The following is a 24,842-nucleotide window of genomic DNA, read 5'->3' as shown; positions in this document are numbered from 1 at the left end:
TCCTGTCCTGATCTCCACCACTGCCTACACTGTTTAAATGTACACACACAAACTGTTTAACCGCTCTCATTTAACTATTTTTCTGTTTCTCTCGTCAGACAAACGAATGAGCAGAAAAAGTTTCACTGTGGCCCATAATGTTAACAATAGCAGGAAAACGGTAGCACTTGTCTTGTTACTGAAAGGTGCTATATAAAATTAACTAACCTTTTTTAACTCCTGTACTGTTGCGCTAAGACACTGGTTAAATTATGCTGTTATTTTGTACATCCATTAAAAATAAATCTTTTCTTATCGGTCTGTTATTGACACATGAGAAAATGATTATTGTTGTGTTTTTTTGCACATATTGATCGGTTAGAGTTGGATGGTTTAACAGAGGGACTGCTGATACTCGAGGAAGATCATCGGCAGGTAACATAAGGCATGATGAGATGATGAAATGATCTTCCTCCAAGTTCCTAAGGACCTTGTAAAAAGAGAACAAGAAGTCAGTTACATTATCGAGTAGCTACACAAAAGTTTACTCCGTTGAGGCCTACTGAGCAGAAAATAAAATGACTTAAAGAGTAATAATGAAAATGTACAGAAACCATAGCAGTTCTGTGGTCTTTCAAAGCCTGTTTGACAGCTCGGCAGTGAATGAATTTAAACCTGAAGCCAAGAGGACGACTAAAGAGTATTGGAGGATTACTCTGATGGTGCGCTCACACCAAAATTCACACCACAGGCCATCCGCAATGGCCTGTGGGCAGATGTAGAGGCAGCGAGGAAGAAAGGAGAGAAGAAGGCATTCACAAATGGGAAAGAGATTAAAATAGACTGAAATGGCAAATATACAGTATCTCCCAACGAACATATGTATGTTAATGTATTCTTACTTGACTTGAATATTTCGAGCCTTCAGTAGATTTGTTTCTTTAAAGCCGGAGTACTGGACTTTTACATGTAAATGAACGTCTGTTACATTCAAGCCTTTGCCAAACGTTAAAACAGTGCTGATCAAGCCTATCAGCGCCAGGTATATCTCTCTGCATTTCACAGTATACCAGAGGGTTCAAAAAAAAAAACACTTGAAAAACATTTCAAGTAGTGGGAAATATTGGGAATTAAGGAAATATGAAATCAGAAAATTGGCTGTGTCATTGGGTAAAATGATTGCTAAAGCAAAAAGAGAAAAAGAATATAGATCAAAAGAACAACAGAGCTCTCCGAGAAATCTAGTTTAACTGGGGAGGAATTGAGAGAATCATCCTCTTTACAATTAGAATTCAACAAAATGTATGAAGATGAAGCTAAAGTTGCCTATGTTAGAGGAGGAGGAGAAAAGTATTAGAACAAGGGGAAAAACGAAATGTTTCTTTAATTTAGAAGAGAATTATGAATTATCTTCTAATTTAGTGTTAAATTATGCAGTTTGTGAAAACTAAAAAGTTTGTCAAATCTCAAATCTCACAATGTGTTGTTCCTTTTTAGCAAAATATTCCTCAGTCCTGAAAATCAAAAAGAAATTGATGTATCCCTAAAAAACATATCAGGGAAAAACTGACAGATGTTAAAGACAATAAGTCTCCTGAGAACGATGAATGAATTTCACAAGACTTTCAACACAACACAGTTTACCTAATTTTTGGTTACCATGTTTGAAGAGGCCAAAAAAGTGAAGAATTGCCCCTAAGGCTTCTAACACCCCTAAACCAAGGAAATATTAAATTGAGCACTAAAAAATGGAGACCAATCAGTCTACTGAATAATAATATAATTGCATTAATATTTACCAAAAGATTAAAACTAGTATTGAAAGATATTATTGATGAAGAACAGTCTGGATTCATGTCTGGAAGAAATATGCGTAATAATGTCAGACTATTGTGAGATATGATTGATTACAATGACTATATATTTGACAACAGTTTCATTATGTTTGTCAATTTATAGTGTATGATAAGATTAATCACCCATTCATGGTCAAGCCATTGAGTATTTTGGTTTTGGGAATCAATTTCTGAGGCCTGTTAAAACTTTATTAAGTTGATTTACAGGTCTTATCCCTCTAGCCATTATCTCACAAGATTTGATCAGACTAGTAATACCGCTTGTGGTTTTTGTTTTTATTCTGGAAATGTAATTATTGTCGAAGCTTTTTCCAGAATTTTTTCCAGCTTTGCTTTTTCCAGAATTCATCACACTTTCTCTCTGAAATGGGAAAATGTTCTGTTTGGTTTCCCTGACCCCAGCAGGATTGACAAACACCATTTCATATCCATAAGTGTAAATATTCTGATACTAAACTGTTTTATTTCCTGATCTGCTTAATGAAATTAAAAACTATGTCTCTATTATTTTGAACATTGTGAATAGAAAAGCTGTAAAAATGCACACGTATGCCAACCCCCTGGCTCCACTTCATGTTTGATTGTTTGTATAAGTGTGACTGTATTGTTTTTTCAATGATTCTTATGTTATAGGTTTCTGTCTCACGAGCCCGCCCTTGTGCGCATGTTTTTGCGTTTTCAAATAAAGAGAAAAAAAAACCGACCCATCATCCATTGCGAGACAGGAAGCGTTCTGTGCTTTTGGCGCGGTCTTGATAGCGGCGTCGGCCATCTTGGAATCACATCACTGTTTCGGGCAACTGTCTGAGACATTGCATGACCATACGACTCATTGATTGCCATCGTATCGTTAATTGGTGAGAAAACCTGTTTTCGTGTTTTTTTATTTAGCGAAAACCGCCGATACATTAGTTTCCTATTGTTCACTAAGTGGTGAACCAAACTCAGGATTGTCGAAAGAACCGTTATGGCGACTGCTACTCCAAGCCGTGAAGCTGGCCGGTCGGCGGCCTCTACACCTCTCTCCCCGACGCGGATCTCCCGCTTACAAGAGAAACAGGATTTGCAGCATCTGAACGATAGGCTGGCCGTGTACATCGACCGGGTCCGGTCCTTGGAACTGGAGAATGACCGGCTGATGGTCAAAGTGTCCGAGAAAGAAGAGGTGACTACCAGAGAGGTGAGTCTAACTAACACGAGGGTGAACCGCTTGAATTCAGATTCACGTCGCCCCACAGCCACCAGCTCAGTTTGCGCAGCACGAAGTCTTAACTTACAGTGAATCTAGCGAGACAACACATGCCCCCGTCCCATGTGTTTGGTTAAAACTCGATAGAAATAATTACAAAGCAATACTAATTATTAATTATGTACTAATACTAATTATTAATACTGGTTAGTTATCGTTAATTATGGTTGGCAACTGGCCATAAAAACGTGCAAACTGACCAACGAATTGCCCGAGTTAATATACAGTTTATCAACACAGATGGCTATTGCATTCGCTGATGTTTTTTTTTTTCTGTTTGTTTTGTTTTGTTTTGTTGTTTTGAAACCAATGATAGTATGTATGCTGCTGCATATCCTAATCTGCAGTCAAGCGTAACTGGACCGGGAGTATTCGGGGGCTGTCTTTCGCGCCAATCGATAAATATTCCCAAGGATTTTTCATCGTGTACTCCGCTTAACGGCGCGCACGCCCGCACTAGCGTCTGTTTTTAGTACAACACGTTTCAGTAACTTGAAGTTCGAAGCTTCGTGTCCTTTTATTCTGTGCTATTTGCTACTGGCCCATAAGTGTTGTGGTAGTAAACCCGGTGAGTAACAGCAGAGCCTGTGTTGAAAAGGGAACACGTTATGCTCATATGGTGCTGGCTGTCAGCAGTTTAGAGTTCCTTTGAAATGAAAGCGTGTGGTTCTCTTGTGTGTGTGTTTTTTTTTTAATTATTATTATTATTTACAGACCTGAAATGAATTTGAGCCCACACAGTCATACCAAGGCAGTCAGAGTAACCGGGAGAAAAGTGGCTGCCGGTCTACCACATCTGTTTCAGTGACGTGTACAGACTCTGGCACTATTTGTCTAACAGTCAGAATATTTAGCTAAATTTATGTTTTGAGTGCACATTACCTCCAACTAAATTTGGTTTGGTTCTTAAGTGTGCTTATATTTTGTTGTATATTTACCATGTATACGTATGGGTAACTCTTCAGTCTGAAAATTTAATTGTGATAATTACACCAACAAATCATAGTGATTTTTCAACAACCTGCATATTCTTGTCTAAAATCCTAATTATATCAATACTCTTTGATTATAAATTGAATAAAGTGAATCTGTAAAGTAGCTCATGTATGAAGTTCACCCTAAAATATAATGGTCACGATTCAGCTAATTGTCAATAAGCCTGCACTTCTGCAGGTTTTGGCTTCAGGACTTATTGCTCTGACAAAACTTATAGATGAATTTTAAACCAGCTTTGTAGAACCAGAAAATCCAGCCGTATGTAAAATTGTCAGCATTCAAATCTATTCTAATCTAATCCTGACTTGGTGGGATGTTGTGTAGGGTTTTTTCTTCACCAAGGAAAGAATTCTGTAATCATCCACTTTAGTTGTCTTCTTTGGTCTTCCAGGCCTTGTGGTGTTGCTGAGCTCACCAGTACATTCCTTTATTTTTTAAGAATGTACCCAATTGTGGTTTTGGCCGCTCCTAAAGTTTCTGCCATCTGTCTGATAGATTTGTTTTGTTTTCTCAGCCTAATGATGGCCTCCTTCATTTACATCGACACCTCTGTGGACCGCACATTGAGAGTTCACATTAGCAGCTACCAAATGTCAACACTAAGAATCAACCCCAGACCTTTTATTTGCTTCATTTGTCAAGAAATAAGGAGGGAAAAGGCCACACCTGACCATGAAACTGATTGTCAGTCAATTGTTCAATTACTTTTGAGCCTCTGAAAATGTTGGTATATGTATAAAAATGTCTGTAATTCAGCTGTAATTTAAACAGTTCATGTGATATTTCTGTTCAACCCCTTGAATTAAAGCTAAAAGTCTAAACACAATCACATCGTAATGGTTTCCTTTCAAATACATTGTGGTGGTGTACAGAGGCACAATTACGAATATTGTTTCACTGTCCAAATACCTATTGACGTAACTGTATTTGAGCAGCAGAACACACAATTAACTATGCCGGTCAGTCATGGCATAAACTTGTTGGAATACCACAGATGGTGAACCTTCAATAAGGGAGCAAAAAAAAAAAGCTTAATTACCTAAGTGCATTGCTCAGGTAATTAACTACTTTGTGTGCACCTTTAATTACAAGTGGAGAAAAAAACTGTCCATTCAGAGCTGAGTATGTAAATTACGTACTTAACGCTAAACACAATCCTCAGGCTCATGGGGGGCCTGCAACTCTGAGTTTACATGTGCCAACACGATGTGACGGAGCTTCCTCCCACTCCCACAGCTGTCCCTGCTCTTCAAGCAGGTCTTATGTATGTTTTGAAGCGCAAACCTTTGTGCGAAACTATTCTCTCAAATGTTAAGTCGAAACGCAGATCCGGACTGATGGAAAGTCCATCTCCACGCCATTCTGAGGTTGTCAGCTGCCAATCCCTGAAAGCAAATGTGGCTCATTGGACAGAATCTGCTTGAATGGCTGTATATAGCTCATTTATTGTGAAAATTATAATGGAAATTCAGTCAAATTGTAATTTTTCTTTTTTTTTCCTTTAATGAACTTTTGTGTCATTCTCTGTAGGTCACGGGCCTGAAGGCTCTGTATGAAGCAGAGTTAGCTGATGCTCGCCGGGTTTTGGATGAAACTGCTAGAGAGAGAGCCAGGCTCCAGATAGACCTTGGCAAGGCTCAGTCTGATCTGGAAGAAGCCACACGCAGGTAATATGATACAGTAAACGTAATAAGCACACAGGTTACATTATTTGGGATCCGATTAGTCTGGGGACCAGGTCAAAATTTGGAAACGGGGTCATTTGTTATGGTCAGTAGCCAGTTCGAGGCAATAACTGTCTTCTCCTTCCTCTGTCCGTGTGTTCCAGTGCCAAGAAGAAGGATAATGATCTTGCTGCAGCGATGTCCAGGGCCAGTGGTTTGGAAGGCCAGCTGAACAAGAGTGAAGCAGCTCTTTCTACAGCTCTAAGCCAGAATGCTGCTCTGACTTCTGAGCTGGCTGATGTCAAGAGCCTGCTGGCTAAGGTTTGTACTGCAGGGTTTCCTGTTTTTTAGGAGGGAAGGAAGAAAGGATTATTAGTCTGAAGAAACATTAAGTCTGCTTTTACTGAAAGACGGTGCTTCACTACTCTTTAGAGAGGCTAAAAATCCAAGTACCCAATTCTCTTTTTTTTATCAACCGGCATGTATCTTGGACTTAGTTGGGTTCACACCAGGAATCTTCTTACTAAAAGGCAGCAGTGGTAACCACTGACCCAACCAGGCAAACTGATCTGCACAAACACACACTTTCTTCAGATGAAGTACAATTAGCCAAACGCAAAACACCTTGTACAAGCAGTTTGGTTGTGAGGAGAGAAATGTATACCCCTCATTCCAGAGAGATTGTCTTAAAAAGTATGACTTTTAGCTGTGAGATTTTTATTACGCAGTGAGATGATGCAGAGGTAGCCCAACATGAGTGTGTTTACAGTGTCAAACTGGGACTGTGTAGAAGCATAGAGAAAGTGTGACAGTACATCCTTACAGCTCCTTTACACTGTGTGATTTTGGGCTGTCTGAGACATAAATTCTCGTGGGAAAAGCCTGGTAAAATCTGTGGTCGTCAATCGAGAACAGTGGTCTGAGATCTCACTGGGGCAGATTAATCATTTGGAGCTTTGGTGATCATAGACCGCTTTAAGCAAAATTCAGACTTTGCCAGAAATTTAAGACCTAGTTCTCATGTTGTGACTGCTGCTACAACCCACTAAACCTTGCTGAGCTGCATTTTTAAAAACATGAGAACAGCCGGATGGATGACACAAGCTGATGACGTGCCTCCCCTCTCATGTACTTTTTTCTGTTGACATCGTAGCACTATGATTCACTAAACATTCATCACGTACTCTAACTAATTATCTTACAATCTGACACGATTGAGGCCAAAATTTTATCGGACCCATCATGCACCGTGTGATATGCAATAAATTTACCTAATTATTGTTATCACAGCCTAAAGATGCCTTTAATCAGTTAAGGTTCAGAGCCCAAAAGAAGCTCTTGTAAACATTTTGATTTAGGTATGTAGGCATTACACATCCAAATTAGCCAGTATGGCAGCACTCTTAACGTCATAGTCCACATGAAGACAAAGATTATGATTCCTAACACAGAAACTTGGTACATCTTTAAGTACCCCACAGACAACAGTTACAAACCAACTTCAGGATCAATAGACTGAAATTAAAGAAAAAATCCATGTTCATGGCACCATGTCTTGGGCGTACTTTCCGCGTTCTCCAGTCGCACAAACGCAGTTCTATTCACACTACGATTGAAGGCCCGCATCGGTCTGGCGCTGCATGCGCGTGCATTTCATGATCCACACTCCGTTCAGGTTGGTGGCGGTAATGCACCAAAACGTTTGCCAACCGCTATAAAATTGAAGAAGCAGAAGAAGCAGCATGCACATTGGGGGGGAAAATAGTAACCTCGCAACGACGGAAAGAAGAGCTCCTGTGTTTGTTGTTTTTGGCTGAAGAACAAGAGGAGGGCAAAAAAAGAAAAAATATTATCTAATATAATTCAAAGAAGAATTGTGTAAATGTGGCTAATGCTGGACCAAAGCAGACCTTTAGGTATGCAGAAAGAATGAATTGGCCTTAACTTCTTACCGTAGCTTTTCACTGATGTAAATTTGTTTCAGTTTTTCTACCACAGCTTCCTTGTGAGTTACTCAGTTAAACTTATTTTGGGGTGTCCGTGTGCTAATACTTCTTATTGCCTTGCGTGGTGTGTAGGCAGAGGACAGCCATGCTGTTGCTAAGCGCCAGCTGGAGGCAGAGACACTGATGCGTGTAGACTTGGAGAACCGCTGTCAATCACTGAGTGAGGAGCTGGAGTTCAGGAAGAACATGTTTGAAGAGGTAAGGGGTTTGTGAAGGCAATGACATGTACATTGGACTGCCACAGGTCATTATTTTAATCTACCAGCGATTTTTCCAATTACACATGTAGAAAATGACATTCTCATTTCAAGTTCCCAGAGTCCAAAGGAAACTGTTTTAGTCTGACTTGACCAATGGCATAGATGACTATTCAGTTATTAGATTTGTCATAAATAAAATTAAATTTAAAATAACAATCCACAAACTTAAAAAAAGGTCCATGGCAAAATTAAAAAACACTAGTCAAAAGTTATATACATTAAATACTGCTGTTCATTAACTTTTTATTCAAGAGATTTTAATGTTTTTTTTTTAAAACTAACATTTATCCTTCAGGTCACAATTTTGTTTTCTAATAAAAACATATCTACCCTAAAACGTTCTTGTGTGCAGACTATTTAGAATTGAATACAGTCAGTATTAGGCACATCTGTATCCGAGGCAGAAAGGTTGTTTTATTTGATCAAACTTGTGAAAAGTCTCTGGCGTTAAGAATTTTTCTCTTTTTGTTCAGGAGGTACGCGAGTCCCGGCGGCGACAGGAGCAGAGAATAGTGGAGGTGGACTCTGGAGTCAGACAGGACTACGAGTTCAAATTGGGACAAGCCTTACAGGTATGTTGGGGAATGATATTAGCTGTCATTTCTGGTGTTGTCCTGTCTGTGGTAGGGTTGGGTGATAGGAACAATATTTCTAAATATACACTAATTTCAGTGAAAAAGAATAAAGATACAGGGTTGATGCAGTTGTATGAAAAAATGTGGACATCCATAATCATGTTTTGGGTTTAATGTGGAAGTGCAATAAGATGGCTGTAGATACATTTGGAGTACATGGGGATGCATACTTCAGCACACTGAATTTACAAAAATTAGGGAAAAGCATCACCAAGAGAAGATTTAAATTTAAAAACCGCATTTGCAATCGACAGAGGGAAGTTCGTTGCATTCATCGCTATGTGTCTGTCATGTGATTGGCTCTTGTCAAACACAACAGTACACTGAAAATTCATATATACATACAGCTGTGGGCAATAGTTTGGGCAACCCTGGGGAAATTCAACATTTTGAAAGTGAAGTGAAAAGAAGTACCCTATTAAGTCACTATTTAGTATTTAAGTCATTTGGCAGATACCACAGCTTGCAAATGCTTTTTGTGGCCAGCTCAGCGTCTTTCTATTCTGGATTTAGGAGTTTTCAGCCTCTTCCCGCAGATCACTTCAGGTTCTGAGATATTTTAGTCTGTCCTGCACACAGACTGTGCTCCACGGTGGATTTTGAGGTCTGCTTTGGATCATGGCCCTGTTGTAGAAGCCAGCCTCTTTTCACCTTCAGCTTCTGGACTGACTCCAGAATTTGCTGATATTTGTTCCTTCTATCCTTGAAATGTTTCCTGTGCCGCTGGCTACCACACAATCCCAAAACAGGGTATTTCGACCCCCATACTTAGCAGTTAGCAAGGTGTTCTTTTCATCAAATGCTGCTCCTTTTTTGTCTCCTAACACACTTTTGGTGATCATGGCCAAGAGCTCAGTTTTAACTTCATCTGTCGAGAGCACTTGTTTCCAGAACGTCTCTGGCTTATCCAAATGTTGCTTTGCAGACTTCAGAATCACATATCCAGTACCTACGACGGCTATGGGACCTTTGGTGCCTATAGGACTGTAGAAAAACAAGTACCTTCACGTTTTCAGAATTTTGGCATTGACTAGCTACGGAAGTATCAGTTCTTGTGACATCCCTACTTCAGACCGTTACTTTGTGTGATCGCAGGTGAGATTTCCTTCAGATAACTCTTCCATGTAGACCCTGTTTGTGCAAGTAACACTGCAAAATGGAACTGTGCACTACCACTCGTTTCTTTGTGCTAAATATTCCTGCAGATCCTTTGTCATATACAGTTCACCTTAACTGCCATTTCTTAATGACATTTTGAACAGTCAAAATTTCAAGCTTGATGCACTTTCATATCTTTCTATAGCCCTCCCCTGTTTTGTAGGAGGGCTGGATTAAAAAAAAAAAAAAAATCCAATTACTCACAATTTTGATTTGAACTATCAACTATCAACTATCAAACTATCCATTATCGATTGTTAAAATCCCACGATCGTGTATGCAGGGGCTGCTTGTTGTAAGTGGTGCAGTTAGGGATGCATGATGTGAAAAATATCTTCTTTGTGGAAACCAAGTTTTTACAGTGAGCACAAAAAGTTATTTGGGCAGTGACAATTTAAACAATTGTGCCTCTGTCTGCCACCACAGTGGATTTGAAATGAAGTCATCAGGATGTTATTGAAGTTCAGACTTTCAGCTTTAATTCAAGGGTGTTAATGAAAAATATTGCATTGACGGTTTTAGAAATTACAGCCTTTTTTTTTTCTCTAAAATTTTTTTTTTTAAATTTAATTAATTAATTAAAAAAAAAACAGTCCCTCATTTTCAGAGGCTCAAAACTAATTGCAAAAAACTTTTGCACTCGCCACAATTATTGTTTAATTTTATTCTATTTTTAAAATTTCATTGAATAAAAAGTAACAGTGCAACATTTGAAGAAGGGCTCATTTTTAATGTCTGATTCCTGCAGTGGTTGGGTTTACATAATTTCTCTTAAAAAAATTTTGCAAAATGTGGAATTTCCCCAAGGTTACACAGACTTTTGCGTACAATTGTATGTGTATCTGAAATATCAATATACTGTTAGAAACTAACTGAAAATGTTTTTTTTTTTTAAAGGGTCTAAAAAGAATTAAAATTAAGTGTCTGATAAGAGCAGACATCCTGTGTAAGGTCATTACTCGGTTAAATCGAAAAACAAATAGCAACGGTGTTGTGACTACAACGTGGTTCTTTTGATTTAATACGTACTGTTGAAATAAGCATTTGCATAATTTACCATGTGGCTATTAAGGCACCCCAAGCGGAACTTTTATTTGAGAATTAGCGTTAATCAGGTTTATATGATTCCCACCAGGACCTAAGGAGGCAACATGATGAGCAAGTTTCTGTTTATAAGGAAGAACTGGAGCAAACCTTCCAGGCGAAGGTGAGGGACAAATCTTTTTTTTTTTTTTTCCTTTGTCTTTTGATGCTCTGACTCTGAAACATAGTCTGTCTTGGCCTCCCTCTAGTTGGATAATGCTAAGGTGTCCTCGGAGATGAATGACAAGGCAATGAGCACAGCTAGGGAGGAGGTGCATGAGTCCCGCATGAGAATAGAGAGCCTTGGATATCAGCTGAATGCCCTGCAGAAACAGGTACTGCTTTATGACCACCTCTACACACAAATCAGTTGTTTTTGCCATTTAAGCTCAGGAATGGCATTGCTAGTTGCCCTTACTAAATGATTATTATGCTGGTTGGATGTGCTTGTTTGTAGGTGGCTGCCTCAGAGGATCGTATCAGAGAGCTGGAGGAAATTCTGTCAGCAGAGCGAGACAAGCACCGCCATGCCATTGAAGGGAAAGAACAAGAGATGAGTGAAATGAGAGACAGGATGAACGCTCAGCTCAGTGAATACCAGGAGCTGCTGGACGTGAAGCTTGCCCTAGATATGGAGATCAATGCATACAGAAAACTGCTGGAGGGAGAGGAGCACAGGTACAACCGAAACACACTTGAAGGCTTAGGATACATGTGACTACATACTATAGACGGTGGCAAATTAAAGGAAAAACCTGAAAAATGAGTGGAGAAACAGACCAATGGGAGATTTTGGACCGACGTGTTAGACAGCACTCTCCACCACCACCATCAAAACACCACATGAGGGAACATCTGTTGGAATAATGGTGTTTGTCCCTCCAGTAGAGTCCAAAGACTTGGGACAATCTATGCTGAGGAGCCTTGAAGCTGTTCACCTTACTAAGACCCTTTATCTTGGTTTTTCCTTTAATTTGACACCTGTCTGTGTGTGAAACAACTAAATGTTGTTGTAAATGAAAGTGAGTTCCAGATAGGAAGTTTTATTGTGGCAGAGTGGTGTTTGTGATTTTCTGGAGTTTTCCCCTGGGATATCAGTAACTATTAAAGTTAATGTATTGAAACAAGGATGGTGGTGGTAGACCGACTGATGTTTGCTCTACTGTGTGTCTGTCTCTATGTGCCTTGTGCTTGGGATGGAGCCACTGGAATTAAGCCCCTTTCAGACATGCACTACTTTATGTTAAGGTGATGGCAATGTAACACGTCAGCTTCGTGTCTGAATAAGCACCTTGATCACTTTGATGTAAATGTCATGACGGCAGTCTTACTAGGTTGGGCCTGGTAACATTTTTGAACCACTTTCAACACGGCACAAGTCTGAACTCTGTGCCATTAGATTTATGTGGCGATTGCAGCAGCACAAGGTGGAACTTTCAGAGAAAGAGAGACATAAAGAGAAATGTGCTTCTTGTACCGCCTTCTAAGGTCACTGTCATTTATTATTTTAAACATCCTCTCGAATGGACAAAGTATGAAATGCTGTGAAAGAGCCAATTATAAGTTGTTGAGGAGATCAGTCTTATTAGATCAGAATAAAACTTTTTTTTATTGCCAGCTGCATGGATGAATAAATGATTATCCAGAAAAAACTTCATGTAGCATGTGAGCAAATAGGAATTAAACAAGAGTTCCAGCTTTACGTCCTGTCATTCAATGCTTCTGCATTGTCAAACAACATCAAACAGGCAGCAGAATTAACACCCATGATGAAACTGATGTGAAAATGTATCAGTCGATTCAATATGAGAAGCGGGGGCGAGGGTCCCTCACACTCTCAGTGGTTATTAATTAAGGCTTCAACAGCTACATAAGTTTCAAAATCCATCTGTGATTCAGCCTGAGAGCAACCAGCAAACAGCTTTCTTCCAGGCTATCGTAACATTTGTAGCTCTTCGCTGTTCTCTCTCTCTCTCACACACACACACACACACACACACACACCAGGTGCCAATTATCGTGCAAGCATGCAGCTCTTTCCATAAATTTACGTCATGTCTGAGTAAAGCCTTGAGAAACATAAACATAAAAGTCACCTATATCTCAATGACACAAAACCATAGCTTCAATAGACAAATGAAGGCAGCCATGTCTTCCATGTCTGGAATGGGCTTTAAATTGAATCTGGTTGTTTAGAATATAATAGAAGCAGCTTGGGGGTTCTATGCTTCCCTGCATTTTTGGTGTCCAGAGTAGGGTAGCAAGTGTACTTGGTTGCTGTGTATTCAATAGAGGATATAGAGGAAATGTGTAAACCATGTTGGGGTTTACTGAGTTGGAATTACTGAGAACAGATATTATTTTTGTTAGTAAGGTTATTTTAATAGTGGCTATTCTCAGTTTCTAATCTGAAAGGCAGGAAGTGACTGTCCTTTCTGCTAACCTCTGACAGCGTAGACCTTATTTTGTCATTGGTGGGTAGCCATTAATTCACTGGTGACTGCTGTGCATCTTTCAGACTGAAGCTGTCCCATAGCCCATCGGCTCGAGTCACTGTTTCCAGGATAACAGGATCTTCCTCCTCCCGCTCCTCCAAGAGGAAGAGAGTGGAGATGGAGGCTAAGGATGTGCCAGACGTGGGAAGAGGAGAGGGCCAGCTGCTGGTGTCGGAAGAGGCCACGGCTAGTGGAGCAGTTACCATATCACCCACTGACATGGATGGAAACGCTGTCACACTGATGAATGACACTGAGCAGGTATACAAGACTGGGCGAAGACGAGTCTACACAGATGTCCAGCAGCTGGTGACTCGTAGCCTCACATAGTCACCACAAAAACTGAATACGAAAAGCCATCACCATGATAGCAGTAAATGCTGAAATGCTGGTCATGTTAGAGTTCACCAAAAACTGTGTGTGTGTTTGTGGATCAGTAAATTTGGTATTAGAAGATCATGCACTTGAATATTAAGCTTTGTTGTGTTTTGCAGGACCAGCCTTTGGGCAACTGGAGGTTGAAGAGACAGGTTGACAACGAGGACGAGGTCATCTACAAGTTCTCACCAAAGTTTGTCCTCAAGGCTGGACAGTCAGTCACGGTGAGAGATATGAAGTGGAAAGCTGAGTGTGCTCTATATGGTGTTATCCGACAGAGCACTAGACTGGTTTACAAATTTAATTCTTTTAAGTAGGACTCAGTGTGTGAAAGTTAATGGGCTCAGTTTAAACTAGCTTTGTGTTGTTGACAGTGTGTCTCAATGTTCTATCCTTGGCCTATTTTTATTCTCTCTTTCTATGAATAATTGAGGTGTCAGTGCACATAGAACTTCTACTCATTGTTGTGCAGATGATGGTTTTATATAGCTGTGCACCCTGGCTCACTCAGGCACTTCATAAACTGCAGTCTGTGTTTAATCAGGGTGTCCACAGGATCTTAACAAGTATTATAAGGTAATAAATCAATTCAGCAAAAATGAAGGCCCTTAAAAAGTATTAAAACGTCTTAAACGCCATTTTACAAGGTATTCAATTTTGTAGATATTTTTCAGTGTGACTAGCCTATTTTTCCAAAGAGTTTGTATGCCAAAAGTTTGTGTGAATTTATTCATATATTTATATTGTGTACATACTCAGCGCTTGTGGGATTCTTCTGTGTAGCTGTGTCAAGCTGCAGAGAGCAGATTGAGCCGGGCGGGAAGTAGGGATGTGCGTGATTAGTCGACAAAACAATTAAAGGTTACTGCCCTTGCTAGTCGCCACCAGAAATACTGCTCTTTTAAACTAATTATTAATGTCTCATTAATGTACAATGCCAGTTAACTGTTGCGTGTAAGATGATACGCAGCCGCTTGCCACCAGCTGGGGCTGCAGCACTCCTCTCCCAGCGCTAATGCCCAGATGTTTTAAACAAGCAAGATGGAAAGTGGAAAAGAAGACATCTCGTAAAACCACGGCAGTCTAGCTGTATTTTGATGTAGAAAAATGAAAATAAGGTTGTATGTACGCTGTGTGAGAACAAATGGGCATTTAACCACTTGACTGAAGTACTACGTAACAGCATTCAGCACAGGCATGTGAACTTAACCTGCAAAGACAGAAGGCTGCTTTTGATAGCACTGCTAACGTTAACCACACTCGGCAAACAAGTATGACATTGTTTACCCCAACGTTTCCCGTTAATTACCTAGACTGTGGCGGCCCGCCAGTCTAATTTGTCCTGCAATAGTTTCATAATGACCAAAATATTTTTACACTTCTCATAATAACATAAAAGATCTCTAACGTAGATTTTAAAGCCATTGCTTCATTGTAGAGCTGTGCACAGTGCATTGATTTGCTCGGCCCCTCCTTGCCTTGCACTCTCTTTTTCTCACTCTATTTTCAGACATATTTCACAGATTTTATCTTCCAATCATAAGTGTAGATCACAAGACATATATCAATTATCTGTTCCTAGTGTACAGAAGTCTTATACAGAAAGAAATGGTGAAGAAAACCTTCATGTTGTCTGCTTGAGCCACTTGGAACAGTTTGCAGAAGGAAATTAAATTAAAGATTTGGTATCCCAGACTGAATTCCAGGCTAATGCAAAACTGTGGTGTGCCTGATGTTGTATTATCCTGTCTGAAACTTGGATACTGCCATTGTGGCCAGATCACACTTGAAAAAGAGCTTGCTAACCTCAAAGGGATTTACCTGGTTAAATAAAGGTTAAATTAAAAAATAAAGAAAGAATTGTACTTGAAAATTAAGTACCCAATAAGGTAGATAAGAACCATTACACTGTTATATATAACTAGGTATACTGCAGGTTCTTCACTAACATAACTTAGGCACAGCACCTAAACCTAATGAATGGGAAAAAAACTATGCTGAGACTTCTCTACGGCTCTGGAGAGAAAGGATACCGCATTGGCCCTAATATAAGACAGTATTTTTTTCTGAATCTTGGGTTTAAAAAAGTGGGGGCTGTCTTATATTTGAGGACGAGACAATTACGTGTTCATTCATTAAAACTGATATTCTTTTTGAATGGAGAGAGCACCAGTGCAACTACAGTCTTTTACAGAGTGTTGCATTTTGTGTTGTTTGTACCCTTAATATGTTGCTAGACTAGTGGGTGTTTTCGAGTCCACCTATAGTGAGTAACTGAGTTTTTCAGCCTCAAAAGTGTTTGGTTAGTCCAGTTCAACCTGCAGGAGTTTCAGAGGCTGGTTCAACATGTTCTGCTGCCACAGAGGAAATAAATTCCTGACGAGTACTTAGCGTTTTCTGACGTCTTTACAGCAGAAATAAACCAGGGAGAAAATCTGTCAAACAGCCAAGAATTACACCTACACAGATGATGAGCTCAAAAAGATGTCTGAAAAATGTCAACTGTCAGAGAAAATGATTCTGGGAGAGGAATGAGAGTGAGAGAGGAGTCAACTCGCTACAGTAACTCAGTCAGCTGACTAGTGGCCACTGGGAAAGTGAGCTGTCTACAGACGTTCAACCAAATAAAAATTTTGGTAAGCAGCCAAGCGCTGTTACATTGTCAGATGGCTACAAAATTGCAGTTCAAATCCATTCACTGAAACTTTGTTTTACCAAAGTTATTTTTTATGGCGTGCAATGCGATCACTCACAAAAATGTGACGAGGTACTTCAGGACATAGCGCTCACTTCATCAGTGAGCATATTTTTCTTCTTGCTAATGTCTGAGTATGTTTTTATAAGTGTTTTTATAAATATTGTAATGATAATGGTCTGAAATGATCTGAAAATGCATATATTTTTTTTTATCCAAACATTAACCTTTTTTTAGGGGAACATCCCCCAAACCCACCAACCCCCAAGTTCTCGGTATGAACACTTTGAGTCTATGATGTATATACTTGCACTGTGTGTATACAGGTGTGGTCTGCTGATGCTGGCGTGGCCCACAGTCCACCATCTGACTTGCTGTGGAAGAGCCAGGCTTCTTGGGGCACAGGAAATGACTTAGTTACTTCCTTAGTCAACGCTGATGGCGAGGTAAAGATATGCATCACTAATTATAACTGTTTTCTCTGCATTTATTTGTTCCTGATTTGGTGCACAGACCACCACGTAATATGCTGAAGGATGTTCACCTCTGTTAGCCTTGGTGAAGGGTTGTGCTTGAGCTTCGCAGTAGGTGTATCTTTTTTTGTCTGTCCTGCAGGAGGTGGCCAGAAGGAGTGTAACCAAGACTCAGGTGGAGGTCGAAAACGGAGAAGAGGAGGAGGAAGTGGCACAAACAGTGAGTATACTTGATTTTCTTGCCAGATTTACTTGTGAAAAGCAAGCAAAGGTCACGGCACAAATACTCGCAGACAGGTTACATACTGTATACTGTATACTGTATAGTACATGCCAACTGCAAGTATGAAAATAAAACTCAATACAAAGCTACAAAATAAAAATACGAAGGAAAAAGGCACATGATCTGATTCTCATCAAAGCAGCCTCCCAGAATTCAATGTTGGAAGTTTTACCCCCATAGATTTTGCGTGCAGAACCTCCAAAAGATGCTATATCCGATAGCGAAAGCAACCATTTGATACCACTTGGATAATGTGTGCGGTGGTTTTTCATCTACAGGCTCTCATCTTTTTTCAGCTGCTGTAAGAGCGGCTAACCACAGTCGCTTTTGTGATAGTGATAGGTCTAAATTGGTTGCAATCAGTTAAAAAAAGTATGTGAGACAGCAAGGGATTGAGTTCACCAACAATAGTAGAAAGAGTAGCACACACAGCTTTCCAAAAGTATCGCATTTTGACATTCCCATACCATATGTATGAAAGTTCCTGGCTTGCCATTAGAGGGAAATAAGCAATCGGGGGACTTCAGTATTTTCATTTCAAATAATCCTCTCTGGTAAAGTTCAAATCTGTGAATGGATTTATAACGAATCATTTGATGGTCCGGATTCTAAGGGCTAGTTGCTTGTGTTCTGACATAAAATTGTAAAGACTTGAGACTACTCCTTTAGTACTTAAGGATTTTGGTAAGAGGATGAGAGGATAAGCTGCCCCCTCCTGACCGTCTATAAGCATGTAGCGCAGTGTGTAAATGTAAATAGAAAAAAAAAACATTAGGAAGATTAAAAGTACCTTTAAGGTCTTGGAATGACCAGACCTTCTGTCCACCAGTGTCCTTCAAAGTGAAGACCACTCTTTTGACTCCACTCATTATGAGGAATCTGATGACAACATATAAGGAGATCGTGGTTATGAAATAGTATCTGCATGCAATTTCTTATCAGTTTTGTTTTCCTGGGATAACAAGTGTCACACTGGAAGGCTGTTGCTAGCAAGTGGTCCAAACTTGTGGGGGTGTCTCAACAAGCACTTGAACAGTTGTGTATTTTGAACGGATAATCTATTACATGCAATAATCTTGGTCTATTATCTGAAGTAACGGGGTCCTCTAATGCCATCCTATTTGAAAGTGCCATGTTTAACATGTGGGAGGCTAAAAAGCCCTTACATCTGCCTGTATGCAACCACAGAGGCTTTACACCCGGTTTATTAGGAACACCTAGCTAAAACTAATGCAGCCTAATCCAACAGTCCTGTAATAAATCCTCCTTCATGAAGGTTCTAATGCTCAGTGTTTGCTGAAACGGTTTTACTGAGGTGTTGATTGATTTTTGGAGCTGTTGAACTGTATTACATTATACAGAGGAGGTGTACACTCATTGATACATATGGGGTGGACAAAATAAAAGAAACGCCAGTCCCTGTAACACAATAAAAATTAACACCACCACAAACTGCAGCCTCCAAAATGACCTAGAAAGTTGAATCAGCACCCCTGTGAGAAAGGATCTGTACCTTGAGTTGTTGAATTTCATCACTGAGAATGACTGTTTGTGCAAAAAGAACAATTATCCTCTGGGCTTGACTCCTCATATGTGCAATGTTCTTTTTGAGAGATGAATAGAATCTGCTTCATAACCCTGCTGTTAGATGATATTTTCATAACTTTGTCTTTCAATTCCTTTTCTAAGTGAAAGGATACTACAGTACAGATGTGTTTCATCTCTTATTTATCTTGATTAATTCTCAGTATCTTTTAGTAGTTTAGTTGTTTCAGTTATCATTTTTGCTTCGATAATTTAGTTTAATGTTTGACCATAATTTATCCTGCCCCAGTATATACACTCAGTTGTCAGTTTTACAGAGGTGTATATTCAACTGAATGATCAGTTTGGAGGCTGTAGTGCTGGCGATAAATCGCACTACATTAGCACCGGGGTTCCTATTATTTTGTCCACCACATTCATATCAATGAGTGTAGGCTTAATAACAAAAGCCCCTCTCTTTATACACAGTCCAGTTCAACAGCAGCACAGACTGCAATCTCCACACCAATCATTCAGTGAAACCAGCACGTCAGTAAAACAGTTTCAGCAAACCCTGGGCATTAGAGCCTTCACAGAGGAGGATTTATTACAGGACTGTTGTGGAATCAGATTTAGCTCGGTGGACCTAATAAACTGACGCCTGAGTGCAGATGTCTGCCACGGGTTTTCAATGTCCAAACATTTCCATGTTCCAGAGTTTCTAAATGTGGTTGATGTATCATCAGATGTTCTATAGCACCTCACAATCTTTGTATCATCTGGGCTCTAATTATTTCTTCACTTCTTAATCATACTTGTTTTTAAACTCAATCAAAATAGGTATAAATAATACAAATCCCTAATAAAATGTTTCTGTTTCTCCTTCAGGGCAAGGTGTCATCCAGAGAGTGTGCCATCATGTGAAGCCTTCCTGATCTGTTGATGGCTTTGTCTCCCCCATTACAATTTTTTTTTCTAGATCCTCTCAGATGTGATCCTGTCCATTGCCTCATCATTTTGTGTTTTTATTCTCAAGACAATGTAAGAACTTTTGGACTAATGGGCTCTGTTTTTACTGCTCTCCACATTTCTGGGCCTGCTTTAATAAGAGTCATTTCCCTACAAGTTACTATCAATGCCAGCATCTGTGCATTATGCAAAGATAATGGATCCAAACTGTCTAACTGTGGTGTTACAACTGAATATTCCCCACCCTTACTAACAGTACTGTCAATATTTCTTCTCCTGGCTGTCTTTCATTCTTCCGCAGTAAGCATTTTGGGTTCATCCTTCATGTCCAGCAGAACACAATGTGTAACAATTGAGATCAACTAAACGAACCTGGTATGTGAGTTGTCAAGATAAGGACCACCTCTCTAGAGCCATAAAAATCTAAAGAATTCATGACTTATGTGCTGAACAAGGGATGAGCAGCTCTTAATTGGATTGGAAAACAATGGGGCTTTTTTTTTTGTCTCAAAAAAATCAAGAAATTTCTGACCCTCGGGTCTTTAAGTGTTTTCCATCTGTAGCATTTTTTGCGTGGTTATCCAGATACATTTTGCCCCTCTGCTCATTTCCTTTTATTAGTTTTGCTTTGAAAGATCTGCATAGAAATGCAGTTGAAATTACGGATTGATTTGAAAAGCCTGTTGAAATGAGGCTTTTCTTGTGACTGTGCTGAAACCACAATTCCCCGAATCAAAACTTAGTCTGCAGATCCACTGCTGGTCTGTAGCCAGCCTGGCGAGTGTGTGACTTCAGAGTTTAGACCATCACAATTGAAATCCAAACCTATGGAACACATTTTGTCTTTACATGACCGGCTGTCAGAATTCCAATCACATCCCTGAAGCTGGTCCTCCATCCCTCTGCTTTGTCTCTGTCCTCCTTTCCTTCCTCTTCCGAGCTTCTTGGAAGAGAGCAGTGAAAAGTGATTGTTCACCTGATCTGTCTTTACTTGGCGGAACTGAACAGAACTAAAGAAAAATACTGAAAACTTGATGGAAAGGTCCAGAGCCACACGTGAAGTTAGCTTCCAGTTCTGCCTTGAAGCTGTACTTCAGTTAACTGTCGCTATTACCTGCAAGGACTCCCTGCAGCAGGGCCAGTTCTTGAACAGAAACACTGCCAGTGTATTTTGAGTAACAACCTTAGGTTTTCCTGATAGCAGTGATGTAGAAAAAGTAGAGAATCGGTTGTCTCTGTGCTGTAGTGGAAGGAAAATTTGCTGTCATGTAAAGCTGGCTGCTAACACAGTGACTCCCGCAGGCAGCCCAATAAAAATCTTTGAGCGTCAGCTTTATAATACGAGCAGTTTTTGCAAACAGCGCAAGCTGCTGGAAGATCTATTGTGCTGCCCGGGAGCCTGTGGTTGACATCTTCCTTGCCCAGTGACATTAGGGGCAGAGCGGGTAGGTTGGTCGCAGTGACCGCTTAATATCCGGTCGTTCTGACAAATATAATGGTATGAAAACCTCAGAAGTGCACAGTAGAGTCTGAAGACCTGCAAAAAAATAGAACTTCAATACAATCCTCAACAGTGAAGGGGAGTGGTAACCTGTTCCTGAAGCTCATCAGGCGTCTTTATTTCCTTTTTTTTGGGTTAAGTGTCTTAACATGTACACTCCATTTCAGGCTTCTGTCCTACCTCTTGCCGACTGTGAGTTCAGTCTTCACTGATGTGTCCACCTCCAGCAAACCCTGACAAGGGTTGGCTCTCCGGCTCGCTAGAAGTTCAGTGTCTTTGAGCTGAGGAGCGGACCAGTGAGAGGAAGGGTGTGCACAAAGAGAAATAGAACAGAAACTTATCTTAATCTGGTAATCATGTCATGTAACGGAGCAGGAGAGTGCAGCCGGGAGTCTCTAACCGGGACAACCAGAGGTGTCCCTGTGACAGCTGCCTCTTAGGAGTAGATCGACATGCATCTCCTGTGGGGAAGGGGTGCTGTGTTAACTCATGGTCATGTGTTAAAATGTTTCTCGGACATGTCCGATCTGTTGTAATAGCAGCCACCGGGTTGATCATCAGTTGGGCCGCTGAAATAATACGGCCTTGTGACTGGCGTTGTCAATCAGAAATATTAAACTGACATAATATTGCCTCCATTTTTTTAAAAGTACACACAAGGTAAAGAGTGAAAACAACACTGGTATGATACAGCGTCTGAGCTGATATTCTGATGGACAGCGTTATCTCCGTCTGTTCTCGTGTGTTGTTTTGGACTGCAGTACATGGTACGAGTGTTGCTCTCACAACTTGTGTGCCATCTCGGGAAACTCCGTTTTTCTTGTGTGTTTGTATGCTGTGCTTTATATTGCTAGTTATTCTTCTATAGAGTTATTGTCTATGTAATCAGTTTATTTACATGAAATACTTCATTTATTTTGTGTTTAGGATTTCTGGGGTGATTAGGGCTGGGTGTTCATGGAAGGTTAGAAACTGACTCTTGGGCTCAACTATATTTCAGGATTTTGATAAAACAATACTGAACACTACTCCTGTACTGTTCTGCTGTGCGTTTAAAGTCTTCACTGAATGATATGAAAATGATTTTAAGAGTTTCATATTGGCAGAAGCAATGACGTGTAATAATGGATTAGTGACCAGCTTTGAACATCCAAATGAGATGAGGTCTGTTGGTGTTAGATGAACTGTGACTTTTAATACTGATCTGATTTTGATTGCTCTACCAAACAGAGACGTTGTAAGGCTTTGATATATGGTGGTAATTCAGTCCCTCCAGGAATTCTCAATCTTTCACTTTCAATTCAACTGATCCCTGCAATATTTCCAAGAGGTTTTTTTGTATTGTTTTATTTTATTTTATTTTTCACAAAAACTTCTGAAACTATCAATATTTTCATATATGATTTAATATAGAACCTTTTTCACAAGCCAGAGTCAAAGAATTAAGTTTCAGTCTAAAAAAAAAAAGACGACCTTGGAACTACATGGAGGAGGTAATTGTTTTTGGAAGCTTTTGTTGCGTATTAGTATGCATGCTTATCAGATTGTTCTTTCAGCAACAACATTTTGCAGCTGATTTGCAAATTTTTAAATCTAATTGAAATGACAGTTTTAACAGCTCAGATCCTGGAGGGACTTTTAAATGTCTCAAGTCTGGCTAGTTCTACAATATAGATGTGACTGTGATAGTTCTGTTGAGAACTTTAAACACTGGGGATGGGGGAGGGGGCAAAATGTCAGTTTTCATTCATGATTAACTGTTGTTGACCTACTTTTTGTACACACAATAAAAGTTTTACATATACTCGTGGTATTGCACCTGGTTATTGGTACACAATTCAGGTTCAGAGCTTGAGCTGGGGAATGTCCTCATCTCGAGGGAGTAATTTATACACACATGCACCTACAGCCTCAGTTTGCTTTCTACACCAAACTCTTCGTCCTCTGACCGTTGAGCTACCAGATGACCCGATGTGAGAAGAGAGGAGTTGATCAAAATGTTGATAATACTGTTGATAAAAATCACTGGAGATGTCGAAGAACGGGCAATGCGGTGCTCTGTAGTCAAGATGGAAATACATTATCCATCATAAAGTATCAGATCTATATCAAGTAAACTAAATATGATTTTGAAATATGGGGTTAGTGTTTTAAAATTTTCCGCAATCCACGAAGTGATGTATTTTTTTGGTGTTGTACTACCATTATCATGGAGTGCTAACATCCTGACAGTCATGAAAGAGAAAGCAGTGGAAATTGGTTAAAGATGGCTAGATAGTACCTGATAGATGCTACATGCTACTATCACCTTTTATACCATGCGTAGTGTAACTATCCATCGTGGGCACCTTCCTAACAGATGTTTCAAACCTCCTCTCTGGTATGCTGTCAGCTGTTAGTGAACACAGATCTCTTACCAGACAGCATAGAAAGAACTTGGTATCAGTTTACAACAGGGAGTTGTATTATCTCACTGTGAAACAAGTTTAGTCAGTCTGTCTTTTTGTTAAAGCTGCAAGGGAATGGGAACCCTATCCCACCCTGTATTAGAAAACTGGATTATTATTATTATTACACTAGAGAAATCACTTTTTCTCGAGAGTTCATTTCACTGTCTTGTCTCCCTCAGCCCTTTATCATATAGAAAGTTAAAGTTAGCCTCTTTTTAAACTTCATCTTAGGAAAGTCATTTAAGTATGCAACTGAGGTGCCTCGCAAGAGATTACTGCCACCTGTTAAAAGAATTACAGACTCTAGTCTCCTCAGATCAATAAAAGTTTTGAATGGTTGGTTTAGAGATTCTGAGAATTGACTTTTGAATGGTAAACCTTTGGCATTTTAAGGTAAAGGTCTTTTATTACGGTGTATGTGCAGTCATTACTGTTCAAGAGACCAATACATAAAACAACATTTCTTTACTGGTTTTAGTCTGTAGTCTACGGTGTCGGGATTTGAGGACAGGTGTCATGTGCTCTGTTCTCTTAGCCCTTGTTAAAAGCCTGGCTGTAGCACTCTGATTGAGCTGGCAGACCAACAAGGTGTGATATTATAACACGTGCTGTTTCATACATACTTAGCTCTAGCATCAAGTGACTTACCAAGGGACTATGGATTGGTACACAATAGGCAGTGACCACTTTCCAATATTGATGAGATTTGGGAAAACCTTATTAACTGAATAGCAAAAAAGACCAAGGTACTTCGATCATATTAAGGCGGGCCGAGAGAAGTTCTCCAACAAGTGTGATAAAGCCGTTGAAAGCATGAAGGGGGAAGGGACAATAGATAACAGAATAATAGCCTGCGGGAAATGGTTTTGCTATTTTAACTGCATCCTTATAAAGAAAACCCTAAAACTGTACCATGGTGGAACAAGGCGTGTGATGAAGCAGTCAGAGATAGAAACCATGCCCACGGAGCACTGAGAAAGTGGTCATCAGAGAACAGAACAACAGGATGTAACCGGCTGAGAGTAAAGGCTGGGACCGTGGTCACGTTTGCAAAAAGAGAGCTGGAGGAGGTGAGTGACAAAAGTGTGTGAAAATAGGTTTTGAGGCTGTTCACAGTGGAGCAAGCGCTGGTAAGGAAGGTATACGAGAAAAACGAGTGAGACGCTGAGGCAACACATATATAAACTT

At 39.9% G+C, this 24,842-nt stretch overlaps 1 protein-coding gene across 2 annotated transcripts; it reads left to right on the top strand.

The window, feature by feature from the left end:
- Positions 1 to 2,553: 2,553 nt before the first annotated feature.
- On the top strand, positions 2,554 to 22,984 carry lmnb2 (lamin B2). 2 transcript variants are annotated; one of them, XM_040128373.1, is made up of 14 exons: positions 2,554 to 2,692; positions 2,784 to 3,015; positions 5,611 to 5,747; positions 5,909 to 6,065; positions 7,823 to 7,948; positions 8,484 to 8,582; positions 10,939 to 11,010; positions 11,096 to 11,221; positions 11,344 to 11,564; positions 13,405 to 13,642; positions 13,876 to 13,983; positions 16,781 to 16,900; positions 17,070 to 17,147; positions 19,623 to 22,984. In XM_040128373.1, the coding sequence occupies exons 1-14, from the start codon at positions 2,652 to 2,654 to the stop codon at positions 19,656 to 19,658; spliced, it is 1,791 nt and encodes a 596-aa protein (XP_039984307.1). In that variant the 5' UTR covers positions 2,554 to 2,651; the 3' UTR covers positions 19,659 to 22,984. The 2 variants fall into 2 exon arrangements, with proteins under 2 accessions (XP_039984307.1, XP_039984308.1); XM_040128374.1 differs by lacking the exon at positions 2,554 to 2,692 and having other exon boundaries at positions 2,779 to 3,015.
- The last annotated feature ends 1,858 nt before the right edge of the window (positions 22,985 to 24,842 follow it).

This window comes from Xiphias gladius, chromosome 6 (assembly GCF_016859285.1).
Source record: "Xiphias gladius isolate SHS-SW01 ecotype Sanya breed wild chromosome 6, ASM1685928v1, whole genome shotgun sequence".
Taxonomy (NCBI): Eukaryota; Metazoa; Chordata; class Actinopteri; order Istiophoriformes; family Xiphiidae; genus Xiphias; species Xiphias gladius.
Note: the sequence above shows the minus strand (reverse complement) of the source record. Positions and strands in the feature narration are given on the sequence as shown.